The sequence below is a fragment of the Antrostomus carolinensis genome, unplaced genomic scaffold, assembly GCF_000700745.2.
Source record: "Antrostomus carolinensis isolate BGI_N321 unplaced genomic scaffold, ASM70074v2 scaffold8654, whole genome shotgun sequence".
Lineage (NCBI taxonomy): Eukaryota > Metazoa > Chordata > Aves > Caprimulgiformes > Caprimulgidae > Antrostomus > Antrostomus carolinensis.
In genome coordinates, this window is record NW_010312768.1 from 24,180 (window position 1) to 37,071 (window position 12,892).

General features: G+C 37.0%; 1 protein-coding gene across 1 annotated transcript in view; it reads left to right on the plus strand.

Moving 5' to 3' along the window:
* HIRA (histone cell cycle regulator) overlaps positions 1-12,310 on the plus strand; it is a 29,688-nt gene extending 17,378 nt beyond the window's left edge. Inside the window, exons 16-25 of the mRNA XM_010167102.2 lie at positions 321-525; positions 1,291-1,395; positions 2,198-2,346; positions 3,654-3,815; positions 4,619-4,677; positions 5,619-5,724; positions 7,419-7,541; positions 8,749-8,912; positions 10,662-10,750; positions 11,344-12,310. Of these exons, the coding sequence (XP_010165404.1) occupies positions 321-525; positions 1,291-1,395; positions 2,198-2,346; positions 3,654-3,815; positions 4,619-4,677; positions 5,619-5,724; positions 7,419-7,541; positions 8,749-8,912; positions 10,662-10,750; positions 11,344-11,460 (1,279 nt within the window). The 3' untranslated portion in view covers positions 11,461-12,310. The remainder of the gene's footprint in view (positions 1-320; positions 526-1,290; positions 1,396-2,197; positions 2,347-3,653; positions 3,816-4,618; positions 4,678-5,618; positions 5,725-7,418; positions 7,542-8,748; positions 8,913-10,661; positions 10,751-11,343) is intronic.
* The last annotated feature ends 582 nt before the right edge of the window (positions 12,311-12,892 follow it).

Genomic DNA, 12,892 nt, shown 5'->3' on the forward strand with positions numbered 1-12,892 from the left:
TTGTAATTGGAACTGAATGCTGAAATAAAGTTATTTACAGCTTTATCCAGTTACTAACTGCTAGTTTGATTAATTTTTTTAAGGAGAGAGTATGTCTGATCAGCTTGCTTATATTTGCACATTGTACTTTTGCAGAGGATTTGACATACCTCTTTGGCCTCCTCCTTGCCTTTGTGCATTTTGAAATACATTCAAACAAAGCTAAGAATGTGTCTGCTTACCTACAAGAATGCAATGTGTAGGATATGTGGCAGCTTTTGGAATCAGGTTATATAAAATGTGAAATATATATATATATATTTTTTTTTTTACTTGCTCAGACTGAAGGATCAGAATTTAATTAAAGACAATAAGCCCAAGGATATTCTGGAGAGCAGCAGTGACAGTGAAGAGAAGATTCCAGCTGCGAAACCACTCAGTGCACCCAAACGGAAACTGGAACTTGAGGGAGAAACAGTAGAAAAGAAGAAAAAAGGAAGGCCTCGAAAAGACTCCAGACTTGTACCAGTAACTTTAACTGTTCAGGTGAAATAAATAAGATTCATTGTGGCTTTCAGTGTTCATTTAATAAAGTCAGTGCCATGTTGACTTGTTCCATCACGTCAGGGAAACATGAGTCCCTCAGAATTTTTAGCCATCCCTCTTCCTTGCCTTTAAACTTCTTATTTTTAAAATTTAAGATTATAAAAAGCAGATGCACATGATGTGGCAAATGTGTCCATCCTTTATATAAATATGCAGCTGCTTACTAAACAGTACCAGCACGCTAAGTAGCGATAGCCTGCCAAATGACTGTATAGAATAAAATGAAACCCCATTAGTGTTTGGTGTTCTTTGATGGAGGGTGGCCTGAGCACAAGAGAGTGACTTCGTTATAAGGACTTAAATGGTTATGAATTTCCTAGGAACTGTGAAGTAGTAAGTTGCATTAGAGTTCCCATAATTTTAGGGCATACAGATCCCTCTGTTTTCAGTATTCAGAGCTTAGGTTTTCCATGCAATATACCAGAATTTCCATTCATTGCTTCCAGCTGAAAGGTGGAGGGGATCTATTTAAAAAAAAAAAAAAAGTTTAACATCTAACTTGTTTTGCTTTTTTAATTATTAGAAGCTATATTAAAAAAATTGTATTTATACAACTAATTGGAACAAGATTAATATTTGCAATTGGCATTATTTGGAATTTAAAGATAAAAGCTCTTTCAAATTCAATCTATGTTATAGAATATATTTTTTTAACTTTTTTTAATGGAAAAATTTAACCACTTTTGCATTTTTTTATTTTCCCAGTCTCCAGCTACATTGGCCTCTGAGAAGGATGCTGCTTGCATCTCTGCACCAGCATTAGCACTTAAACTGCCAACCCCAATCCCACAGAAATCGTTTACTTTGCAAGTAAGTGGACTATAACGGGGGGGAAAAAAGCTTAAGAATTAAAAAAAAATTCCTACTTTTTTTTTTTAATATTCTTAGATTATTCAGGATCCTTTGATATATTAATATTTGAAGATGTGTATTTGTTCAAGCAAGCAAGATGGTATACTTCAGCTTCTCATAATATGTCTATATGAGAAAAGTTAATGGCAAATCAGATAAAAATACACTTCTGAATTAGCTCAACTTCAAAGAGGGATACCTCTAGTTCATCAGTTCCTCCTCCTGGTTAACCAATGTGTATCGTAAAGATAAGAGACTCCAACAGGAGCAACTGCTGCATTGTTATTACGGTTGTGTTGGTAGTACACTGCGGAAGGGAAAAAACAAGTGTGTTCTGAGAGCTCTCTGGAGATGCTCTACATGTGGAGAGACTGACAAATAGTATTACTTTAGGTATTTATGGAATAATTTTTCTGCATGTTTAGACTGTGGTATTCTGGTTCTAATTGTAAGATTGTAGGGAGACTGGGCACATCTCGACTCGATCTGGTGCCCCTGATTAGGAAGCACAGACTAGCACAATCTTTCTTCATTCTTATGCTCTGAATACAAATAAATTATATGTGTTCTAGCCAAGACTGATTTTCAGAGGTCTGCTTCTTTTGAAGTACTGCAGTGTATTTTGAAGCCTTTTTAAACAGAGAATGCCATACTTAAATCCATTCTTAAAGTCAGCATTGTTTCACATCTAATAGTTGTTGATGCTTTTTTGAGTAGTTCTTTTCCTCTTCCAAAAGGTATTTTATTTTTTATTTTTCAGATAAGTTCAGATCCCTCAATGTACCTTGAAGTCGAGAATGAAATGACCACAGTGGGAGGTTCAAAGTTGAGCAGGTTAAAGTGTAATCGAGAAGGAAAGGAATGGGAGACGGTCCTCACCAGTCGAATTCTCACTGCAGCAGGAAGCTGGTAAGTGTGTGTTTTGGAGAAAGTGGGAGCCTGCAGGAGGTAAGTGGTCCTTAAGGCCAGAAGACATTTTTAGGGATACAAAAGTCCACTTTACAGAAAGTTAATTATGCCTAAACCCACATACCAGAAGACATTTTTAGGCTCTGAAAATATTTTTTCTACTTATTTAGAAAAGTTGATTAACTGGATCACTTCTGTTAGGGAGTTTTGTGATTCTTTGTGCTTGGCTCAAGATGTCCCATTTCTCTGTTAGCTAACCTGCTGTAATACATTGATGCTCTTAAGTTCTTATCCTGTGGAGTTTTTTGTACCGATTCCGACTTATTTCTGTTGACTACTGGTATTTGTTGGTTTTATCATGCCTCGCTGTAATTTTTACACAATCTTTCTTAGCAAATATTTTGTGGATAAAAGTAAGTACTGCTCTTAGTCTAAAGACCAGTTTCATCGTATTAGCTCTATGTGGCCTTAAGGCATCACAAATTCTCATTAGCCAGTTACAATTATTTTCTTGTGTATTTACATGTGTGCTTTAAATTTCTTCATTAAAGCAGCCTAAATCATGGTGACAGTTGCTCAGGTGCTAGCTACTAAAGAATGAAAAATTTGAAACAGCATGGTTTGTGGCATAGAAGTATTTTCTGAGCCTTTTGATATTTTTTCCTCTTTATTTTTCTCAACTTTGCTTAGTTCCAACCTCAGAGTTTAAATTGAAAGTCTTTCTGAAGCCTTAGCCATGAAATTCAATATTTGTCAGAATTTTTTTGAAACCTTTTTAAAATTGTTTTATGCTGATTCTCCAGTAACACCCTGAAGTTGTTAATGTTTGTAGTTAGTAATAATAGCTTTTATTACACAGGCATACACAGTTGAAAAAAGCTTGCGGACACATAATCCTTTGTCCAGATCTGAAAAAGAAACAGTGGATTTTAAAGCTAAATACAAATTCAGGCCTGAAGAAGAGCTTGTGTATACCCAGAAGCTTTACTGCTATTTCCAACAATGCCACTTGGTCTAATAAAAGATACTATCTCAGCCTGCAAACCTTCTACCTATCTCCTTAGACCATCATAGTTATAACCAAATTAAGGAGGCACAGAATGTACCTGTAGAGAATCTGTGCGCTTTTTAAACTTTTTCTTTGGTACCCAGGATTTTTTTAAAAGCTGCAATAGTTAACTTTTGGGGAATTAGCCCAAGCTATGTGATAAATTAAGAATTCAGTCTGTCTTGATGCTACTTGCATTTGACGAAATGTATATGTTTCTTTTTTATCTCTTTTTTGTTTTTTGTTTGTCTTTTTCCAGTGAGATTGTAAGTGTAGCGTGTGAGAAACGAACGTTGTCAGTATTTTCAGCTTGTGGTCGTCGCCTTCTTCCCCCTATAGTATTGAATACGCCCATTTCCACCCTACATTGCACAGGTTCTTGCGTCATGGCTCTCACCACTGCTGCTACGCTCTCTGTTTGGTAAGTACCATATTAAGCTGCAGCGGCTGGCTGGGCTGATTTTTCTAGGTAACTCAGTTGTGTTGATGCATTGCTGTTGAAACTGAGGCTTAAACCAGATCAGGTCTGAACACAAGTCCATTTTTTTATATAATACGAAGAGTTAATTGGCAGGACTTGAATCCTGTTTCCTGCTCCAGCAGGGGGATTGGACTAGATGATCTTTCGAGGTCCCTTCCAATCCCTAACATTCTGTGATTCTGTAGGATAGACCATAATGTTGAATTTGATTCTAGAAGGAAGATAGATGAACAGCTCGAAGTTACAAGTTTAAGCAGCCTCCGTAGGATAGACTTGTCACACATATGGAATGGATCGAGGCAGGGGGAAAGGAGAAATGCGGATGTTTCCAACTTCCATCATACTTAGCCAATAAAGTACATGAGTTTCAGAGTTAGAAGTACTCTAGCCATCTTTAAGATACCACGATAAAAACTGCAGTACTTGTTTACAGTTGTTGAATTTAATCTAATGTCTCATGCAAGTCAGAGCTCCTAAAGGAGTTATTTGGATCCTTAGTGTTTGCTTAGCTGTAATGAGGTTTCCCGATAAAGAGCCATAAAAGTTATTCTCTGCTATCGACTTGTAAGGGGTTTGAGTTTGCCAAATCATTTTGTTGAAGCAATGAAGAAAATGTCAAACCCAAAAAAGCCAAACTCCCCAAAAACCCACACTTTGTCATGAGAGTTGAAGTGCATTTGTTAAATTATTTTGGAGATTTCAGTTGTTTTTAAACTGCAGACTTCTCCTGTTGTCTTTTCCAGGGATGTTCACAAGCAGACAGCCATTGTTAGAGATGAGTCTTTGCAAACAATATTTTCAGGTAATGAAGAGGATCATTTATTACCATCTTTTGAACCCCCCTGTACTATTTAGTGCCATTTATGAATATGCTGAAACTTTACAAAACTTGAAAAGCCTAAACAATTTTAATATCAGCAGTTAACAGACTTGTACAAGATTCTGTAGCTTGCTATAGCTTCTGAATGTAAAGATTCAGTGTTGTGAAGATCAGAAACCAAATATTTTATGTAAATCTGCTATTACAGCAATTTCTCTGTGTGCACTTTGCATGTATATTATCTTACTGATGAACAACAACTGATTGTCTCTAATTTGTTATTTCAAAATCTTCAGTTTCTGTCACTGCTAAGTCTGGCACAAAACATTATCAAAGAAGCAGTGTCTCAGAGCATATTGGCTTCTATTTGAGCTTTAATCCATACAGTGCTAATCAAAACTACCTAGAGAAGTAGCTGTACTAGCAGTTTGCAAATGTCTTCATTAGAAGTTACATGCACAAACCCTGGGCATGGGATATGCTGGGAAATGAGAGACTCCAGCTATCCCACTTATACTAAATTCTTAGAGAGCATGCTTTTCTAAGTATGCTGGGTTTTAAATTTTGACTTTATGGCAAAAAGAAAGATAAAAGCTTCTTGGGTTACAGAAGACATGGCAGAACTGCTGAAGATCGCCCCTAGATATGAAGAACATTTCCAGTTAAGCCAATGTCTGTACAAATTGCAGCATCAGGCTTGATAATTTGTTTTACAAAGGAGTGATTTTAATGCTACTGCACTGAGCCTGGTGCTTGCCATCATTGTCTTGCGTATTTAACTTCTTATCAGTTCTTGAGAATAACATTTACTGAATCCATCACAGTTGCTATGACTGATAATTAATGGTAGATAGCATTTTTTTACCATTATAAATATTATGCAAGACTCCAAAAGAAATACCTTGGTCTGATTTGACTTGTAGGAAGCGATGCAACTGTCTCTCAGATCTTGCTGACTCAACATGGTATACCTGTAATGAGCATGTCTGATGGAAAGGCATACTGTTTTAATCCTTCTCTTTCTACATGGTAAGTTATATATTACTTCCTGCTTTTACAACTTAATTGAACTAACTTGTATTCTGATTTGCTGTTTCACTCCATATTTTGAAGGTTCTTCTGAGTAGTATCACACAACTTAGTGTGTGCTTTGGTTCACTATTGTATGTCTAGGCTTCACTCTATTAAATTCTTATGATTTGCTATGTTAAAAGTTTAAAAAAAATGAAAAAGTTAAACTATGGTTTACTTTATCACTCTTAATGGTGCATACTCTTGTATTTATTAACATCTATTTATACTTTCACTGATGTACATCAATTGAATCTGTCAAGCAGTTGGCAATAATTAAAGATAATCTAGCCTTACAATCCACTTTTTGCAGTTCTGGAAAATTTGTCAAAACAATTTTCAGGGTTTTGTTGGGAGTTTAGACATGTTAAAATTATTTTGCCCAGTTTCCAGAGAAAATAAAACCTATACACTCTAATCCTGAATGTGTATGTGCCTGACTTTGTCAGTCCCCATTGCTCCTTAATATTTTTTTGGATCTGATGACCAGACAACTTTGAAAAGAGCTCTTTGTCTCCAAGATGTAAAAGTTTAATGAAGATAGTAAGTCAGGTAGGGTAGGAGGGAAGAAATCATTATACCTCAGAGAATTCCCATGGAAGAGTCATTACTGATATCCTAAATGCAAGGAAAGGCTACATAAGAGTCCGTGCCTTATTGGGTATCAGATAGGCTTTCCCCATGGATTCTCTTACTTCTGTCAAGGCATGAGTTCTCATTAAAAATTTCCCTGGTTAAATTATTTACAGTGTCTTTCCAAAACAGAGTCTTTGTTGTCTTTCTAAGAGAAAAAACATGTTGCAGTCTTAATATAATTGTGGTACTTTGTGTAATGAGTATGCTTTATGAAAGGGCTTATTGTTTTAACTCCTCCTTAGAATAATTGTTATTAGTCAGCTACTTAAGGTGTTTTTTCTTCTCCAAAGGATTCACATCATTTGTTCTTTAGATAAACTGAGAAATTATGCAGAAATGTTCCCAGTCATTAAGGAGCAGAGGACAGGCGCACAGCTATGATTTGAATTTGCTGTCATTTCTTAGTTTTGTAAATAGCTTAGCTTTGGAAATATATAGAAGAGCAATCCCTTTAGTCATCATACAAATTTAAACCATGATAAAGCAGTAAAGGGTATTTTAAATATTTGTGCCATTTTACCTTTGAGCTCTCTAGAGATCTAAACTTAGCATTGGTTTGAGCCACTGATTCCTTGGCATCTCAAACCAGTGAAAATGATATCCTTGATTAGGTGTGGAAATGCCAGCTGTAACTGTCAGCTCCCTCCATATGAACCACTGTAATGTATGGGAAAGATTGTTGATGTGTGTGGTCTATGATGGAATTGTCTGGTGGGTGAGGGGACTTGACCTGAGGTAAAATCAAGTTCTGAACAAGAAAGTCATTACCTGTGCTCACTCCATTCATTGTTCTGGAGCATGACTTATTAGATGTAAAATGTCAAGTAGAAAGTTAATTTCCTTCAAAACTAATGCCAAATAGTTTTATACAATAATGTTGTGAACTTTGGGGGTGGGAGGGACATTTCTGTGACAGCACAAGCAGAATTTGGACCTGGAGTGGGAACAGTTGGGGTCCATGGAATTTCACTGCCTATCTTCCTCAAACTTGATTTTTGTTTGTTTGCTTTTTTCAGGAATCTTGTTTCTGACAAACAGGACTCTCTAGCACAATGTGCAGACTTCAGGAATAGTTTACCATCCCAAGAAGCCATGCTGTGTTCTGGGCCCTTAGCTGTAATACAGGGACGAACATCAAAGTACGCAGCTTAATTGCTTCATTTGATCAGTTTGTCTCTTTTTTTTTCTTATTATTATTTATTGAATCAGTGAGTTAATTCCGAAGATGCTAATGGCACTGAAAATTATCAGTAGCTCATAGACTGGGTTTTCTTAACCTTTGCTCATTTATAGTCTGTATCTTAATGTTATTTTGAGACTATTTGAGGGGCAGGAAAGCATGCTCTAAACTTAATCATTTTAAGGTTCTTCTTTATTGGATGGGTAAAGTATTTGATAATTCTATACAAGTAATATTTTGATTAGATAAACTGAATTTCTTACATTTTACATTTTAAATTTAGTTTACCAGCTTTGGAGTAGGCCTACAAATTTTGAGTAGTTCAGTTGTCCTCAAGGGATCTATTTAATGAAGCCTTTGAGAAAGTTGAGTGATTAGTCATCTAATGCATGTTTTTAACATCTGAAAATATCACCAGGGAATTGTGTGAGCCAGAGCAGACTCCTGTAGGTAATTTAACAGCCCATCCTCACCTGGATTTGAATTAGATTTCCCAGGCAGATTTCTGTGCTATTTCTGTCCTTCACATCTGACTTTAACTTTTTTTGGGAAGAAAAACTGTAGAGAGTTGTATGATTTTATTGCTATCCTCTTGGGAGAAGGAAAAGGGGAATTAATTGGGAAATATATTTAAAATACAAACAAACAACACTCTCTTTTTGAGAGAGAGAATATCTCTCAATTTAGCAGTTTTTTCAAAAAGGAAATGATTGGTTACTTTTTTCAAATTAGCCTTCTTATGATAATACATTTATTTGCAAGAAATCCTTTAAATGCTTTAAGCTAACTTTATATCTTATGTTTGTTTTGTGACTTTCACCTGTGAAGGACAAAGAAAGGTAAAGGCAGTCATCTTAATTTCCTATAAACATTTAGGAGCACTTGGTTACTGAAAAGCAGATGTTTTTAAAGAGAAGAAAGATGAAAGGAAGAGAAAAAGAACAGGAGGCAGAAAACCCTCTGTGGACCTTGATACTTGTAAATGGTCCAGTGTGGGGGAAGGCAGTTTGTTATCAAGCCTTTGTCATTAAAAGCTTGAACTCTGCAAGCTCTAGGTACCTCTGCAAGATAAGTGTAGAATAATAGCTTGTACTACAAAAATATATATTCCTTAAACCAGTATCCGATTTTATGGCTGGCATGTTAATTGTTTTTTGGTTTTGTAGTTCAGGAAGGCAAGCTGCAAGATTGTTCTCCATGCCTCATTTAGTGCAACAAGAAACAACACTCGCGTACCTGGAGAACCAGATAGCAGCAGCACTTACGTTACAATCCAGTCATGAATATCGCCACTGGCTCCTTATCTATGCACGGTACCTAGTTAATGAAGGTGAGACCTGCCATGCTGTGTTACTTGTTTGGATTTTTTAAGAAATGCTTTATTCGTGTCATGTCTGCGTATGATTGCACATAACGTTCTCCTTTTAGCACTTGGCTTCTGGACTCAGTATTTACTTAAAGCCAAAACAAACTGCTGAAGCGCATTTGCTTCCTGTGGTGCTGAGCCTGGGGAATTCTATTTTGACACACAGACTGTGAGCAGATCATGGTCTGGGGAAACAGTGCCATCTGTGGACTTCAGTAGTAGGAATTGCATGGGAAAAAAATCCAGTGGTCTGTCAAGCATTTCATATGTATTATCTGACAGCAACTACAGATGTTTCAGAGGAACCAGCAACACCTTGTAAAATACCTAACATTCCTCAGCCAACTGACGATCACTGCCTGATGTGAAATGGAAGAGTTGCTCAGTCTCTGACACTTTGTACCAGAGCACATAAAACTGCAGAGAATTTGTTTATGTTACTTTTATGCTTATACTTTTTTGACATGTTAAAATTAAAACAGCCTGTTCTGGTAAGCTCCACAGGTTAAATTCTGTGAGGAAAGAAAGCCACAAGAAAGGTTGCTTTTATCTCTTTTCTATCTGAATACACTGTATCTCTTTGCTATTATGTTAAATAAGGTTAATGGACTGACTTCATGCTGCTTGGATTCTGAAGATCTCTGTTGTATCTCTGCTTGTCTGCATTCCAAATTTAGTAGTTCTCATTGTATTAAATCAGCCTTACTCCTCACCATGCATAATCATTTTACACAGAGCTAAGCAAAATGGTTCTTGTTAGGCCACCTAATAGGTGTTGACAGAATTAACACTGAGCTCATTAATTCTTGCTTTTTTACCCCTACCTTATTTAACAAGAGACCTTGATATATTGCATATGATTCTCTCTGTCCTTCCCCAGTTGAAATTAAAATATCCATCCTGAGTCATATGTTAGAGACAGTTATATTTTTAAAAGTCTTCACTAATTGAGAACCTCTCTATTGTGTGTGCAGGGCTCATCTTGCACTGTGCAAATGTCGCTGCCCTGCTGCTTTGCCACACGTGTATTACTGTTTCACTAGTTTTCCTAGGTCTGCTACATTTTGAAAATTGCACATCCTATTACTGACCCTTTATTCCTTTGATGGTTTCAACATTTAATTTTGTTCCAAGCTCTTTTGATAAAGATTTGAGACATCTCTTCTAGTTCAGTAATATTTTAATGTTTCAAAAGGATGTCTGATTTATCTTTTTACTACTGACTCCATTTTTCCAAATTCTTATATTGCCATTAAATGCAACCCAACAACTTTTCCCCTTCATGGGTTTTATCTTGTGGCTTTCCAACTCTATTGAAGTCTGTCAGTTTTCCAGTGGTTTTTGGTTTATTTTTTTTTAAAAGCTGGTATATTTATGTGGGAGGGGTGAGTGAGGATGAGATCAAAGCAGCTCTTAAAACAAACTGGAGTAACTACTTCAATTTTTCTCCCTATTATAGATCATCTTTAGAAGTGTTTTTGGTTTTGAGAACTTAAAACCCTTCAGAACTCTAAAATAAATCCTTTGCAAATCATTTTATCTTTCCAAAGATTGCTGTTAGAATAATAATATACTTTTTCAGCAATCAATGTTTTTGCCTCATTTTATTCTGGATACTTGTAACTCTTTCCTGAATGTTGTCAGTTACATTGTGGAGTAGTTATTTATAGTGAAATGATTGTGCATGTGATTTTATTTTCTGATAATATTCAGGGTTTGAATATCGTTTGCGAGAATTATGCAAGGATTTACTGGGTCCAGTCCATTACTCAGCTGGAAGTCAGTGGGAATCAACAGTTATGGTAAGTCCTGTTAATAGTTTAACAAAGAATGAGGAAGAGTTTCCCATGCAAATTACAGAACATGGATAGATAATAGAACTTAAAATATGATTTAACATAGTGGCAAAAAAGCAATCACAAATTATTTTTGCTGACCCTGGAACCCTTTCCATACTCTGCTCTAATCTCATACACAGGCTTCCTCCCACGGCGCTTGTATTTATTTCATATTTCATGTGAAACTGTAGACAAATGCTTAGTGCCACAGTCTCAGCTCTGGTGCTGTCTGGAGTATCACACAGATGGAGCAGAGTTGCATGTTCGGGTCTCCACATTCTTCATGCAGCAACTTTGAAATAGTGATGTGCCAATGAACTGTCTTCCCTTCTCAGAACGCTCCTGGAGTCTGTAACTGCAGAGGCTGTGCCAGCTTCATAAGTGTATATAAATGTAAAGACAGATTTTATTCTGGGAGTCATGTACATGAGTAAGAACATAAAACACACAGCCCTCTCCAGGCAGGAGAAAAGGCATGAATCTTAAACAGCTCTGTCAAATATATTCATTATATCAAGTAATACATACAGAGGATACTTTTGTGTTTTTTTGTGCAGGGTTTACGAAAGAGAGAATTATTGAAAGAGCTTCTTCCAGTTATTGGACAGAACCTCCGCTTCCAGAGGCTTTTCACAGAGTATCAAGAGCAGCTAGACATCTTGAGAGACAAGTAGCATTTCCCCCGATTTTCCCTGCGGGGCCTGGTCTGAGAGAAACTGCTGAACAGCATTAACCAGAGACAGAAGAGGAGCGAGAGCCCGGTCAGTAGGGACACTCCTGAAGAGGGCAGTGCCGTAAGGGTCCCAGATGCTTCAGGAGTGACCTGCTTTAGTTTTTAAAGAAGCTCACAAGTGGATTTGTGAAAATGATGAGTGGATGAGCTAGACCGTTTCCCAAGTGAAACTTAACCATCGAAGCTGTGGCCTCTGTTTCTGTGGAAAGTCGTGGATATGTACTTCAGGGGGGTCCTTTTGGATCTGGATCTCATTTTAATATCAAAACTAGCTGAGAACTGTTTATGGGGTTTCTTGTATGTCCTGTGAAAAGCACAGTACTTCAGAGTACACTGAACAGCATATTTAACCCTGTTTAGGGTTTTTTGCCTGAGGATTTATTGAGGCTCAACACTATATTAAATTAGATGAATGAGCCACTTAAAAATAAATTTCATAAATATTAAGGTATTATGCAGCCAATAGACTCTTTCCTGTGAATATAATAATAATGAAAGAGGCTGTTCTAACACATGGACTATTTTTGTACTAGAATTTGCTAACTTGTAATATGGAATTTTATTTGGCCAATAATCAGGCTATCTACAAAGTCATCTTGTAGGAAATTTAACTCTAATTACAAAAGCTATGTTTCAAAAGAATTCCACAAAATTAACATGTCATCATCTGGTTTTTAATTTTTAAATGTTTGTAAAAGGCATTTTGGGGGGAGGGGGCGGGATACAACGGGGCGGCTCTTTTTGTAAGTACAAAAATAAATGAACATTGCATTGGTTTAAAAAACAAAAAGCATAAACATGGTCTTGAATTATTACAAAGGGCACGGGCATCTCCAGAAATGTCAACACAGACTGAATCGTGTTAACATGTCGAGAAAGAAATAATACTGCCTGGGTGATGTTTCATCTGAAAGTGTGATCAGACAAGTACTTGTGATCTCCTTAGGGCAGCTACACCGTTTTCTCTTGGAGCCCCTGCGCTGGGGGGCAGCGCTCGTTATCTCAGGCAACACAGAGCAAAACGGGCCGTCCCTCACCACTGCCCAAAGTGGTCAGAAATGAGCTTCGTGCAGTCCTGGCCGTGGTTCTTGTGTGGCATTTTGTAATAATAAAATAGTGCTGATGGCCTGCCAGCACTTCACTTGTGAAGTGGTTTTGGAATTCCACTGAAACCAAATCAATTGACTTGTTTTCTTCCCCAAAGTAGTGCTGGGAAAGAAGCAAGTGGTTCTTTCCAGGACCTAACTATTCAGGTGTGTCAGCTTGTTTTGAACAACCAAGGAGATTTTAGTAATTAACGGTTTGGACAGGGACATGGGGAAGGTCACAGGGGGATCAGACATTCTCACTACGCCACCTGGGCTGAGCACACC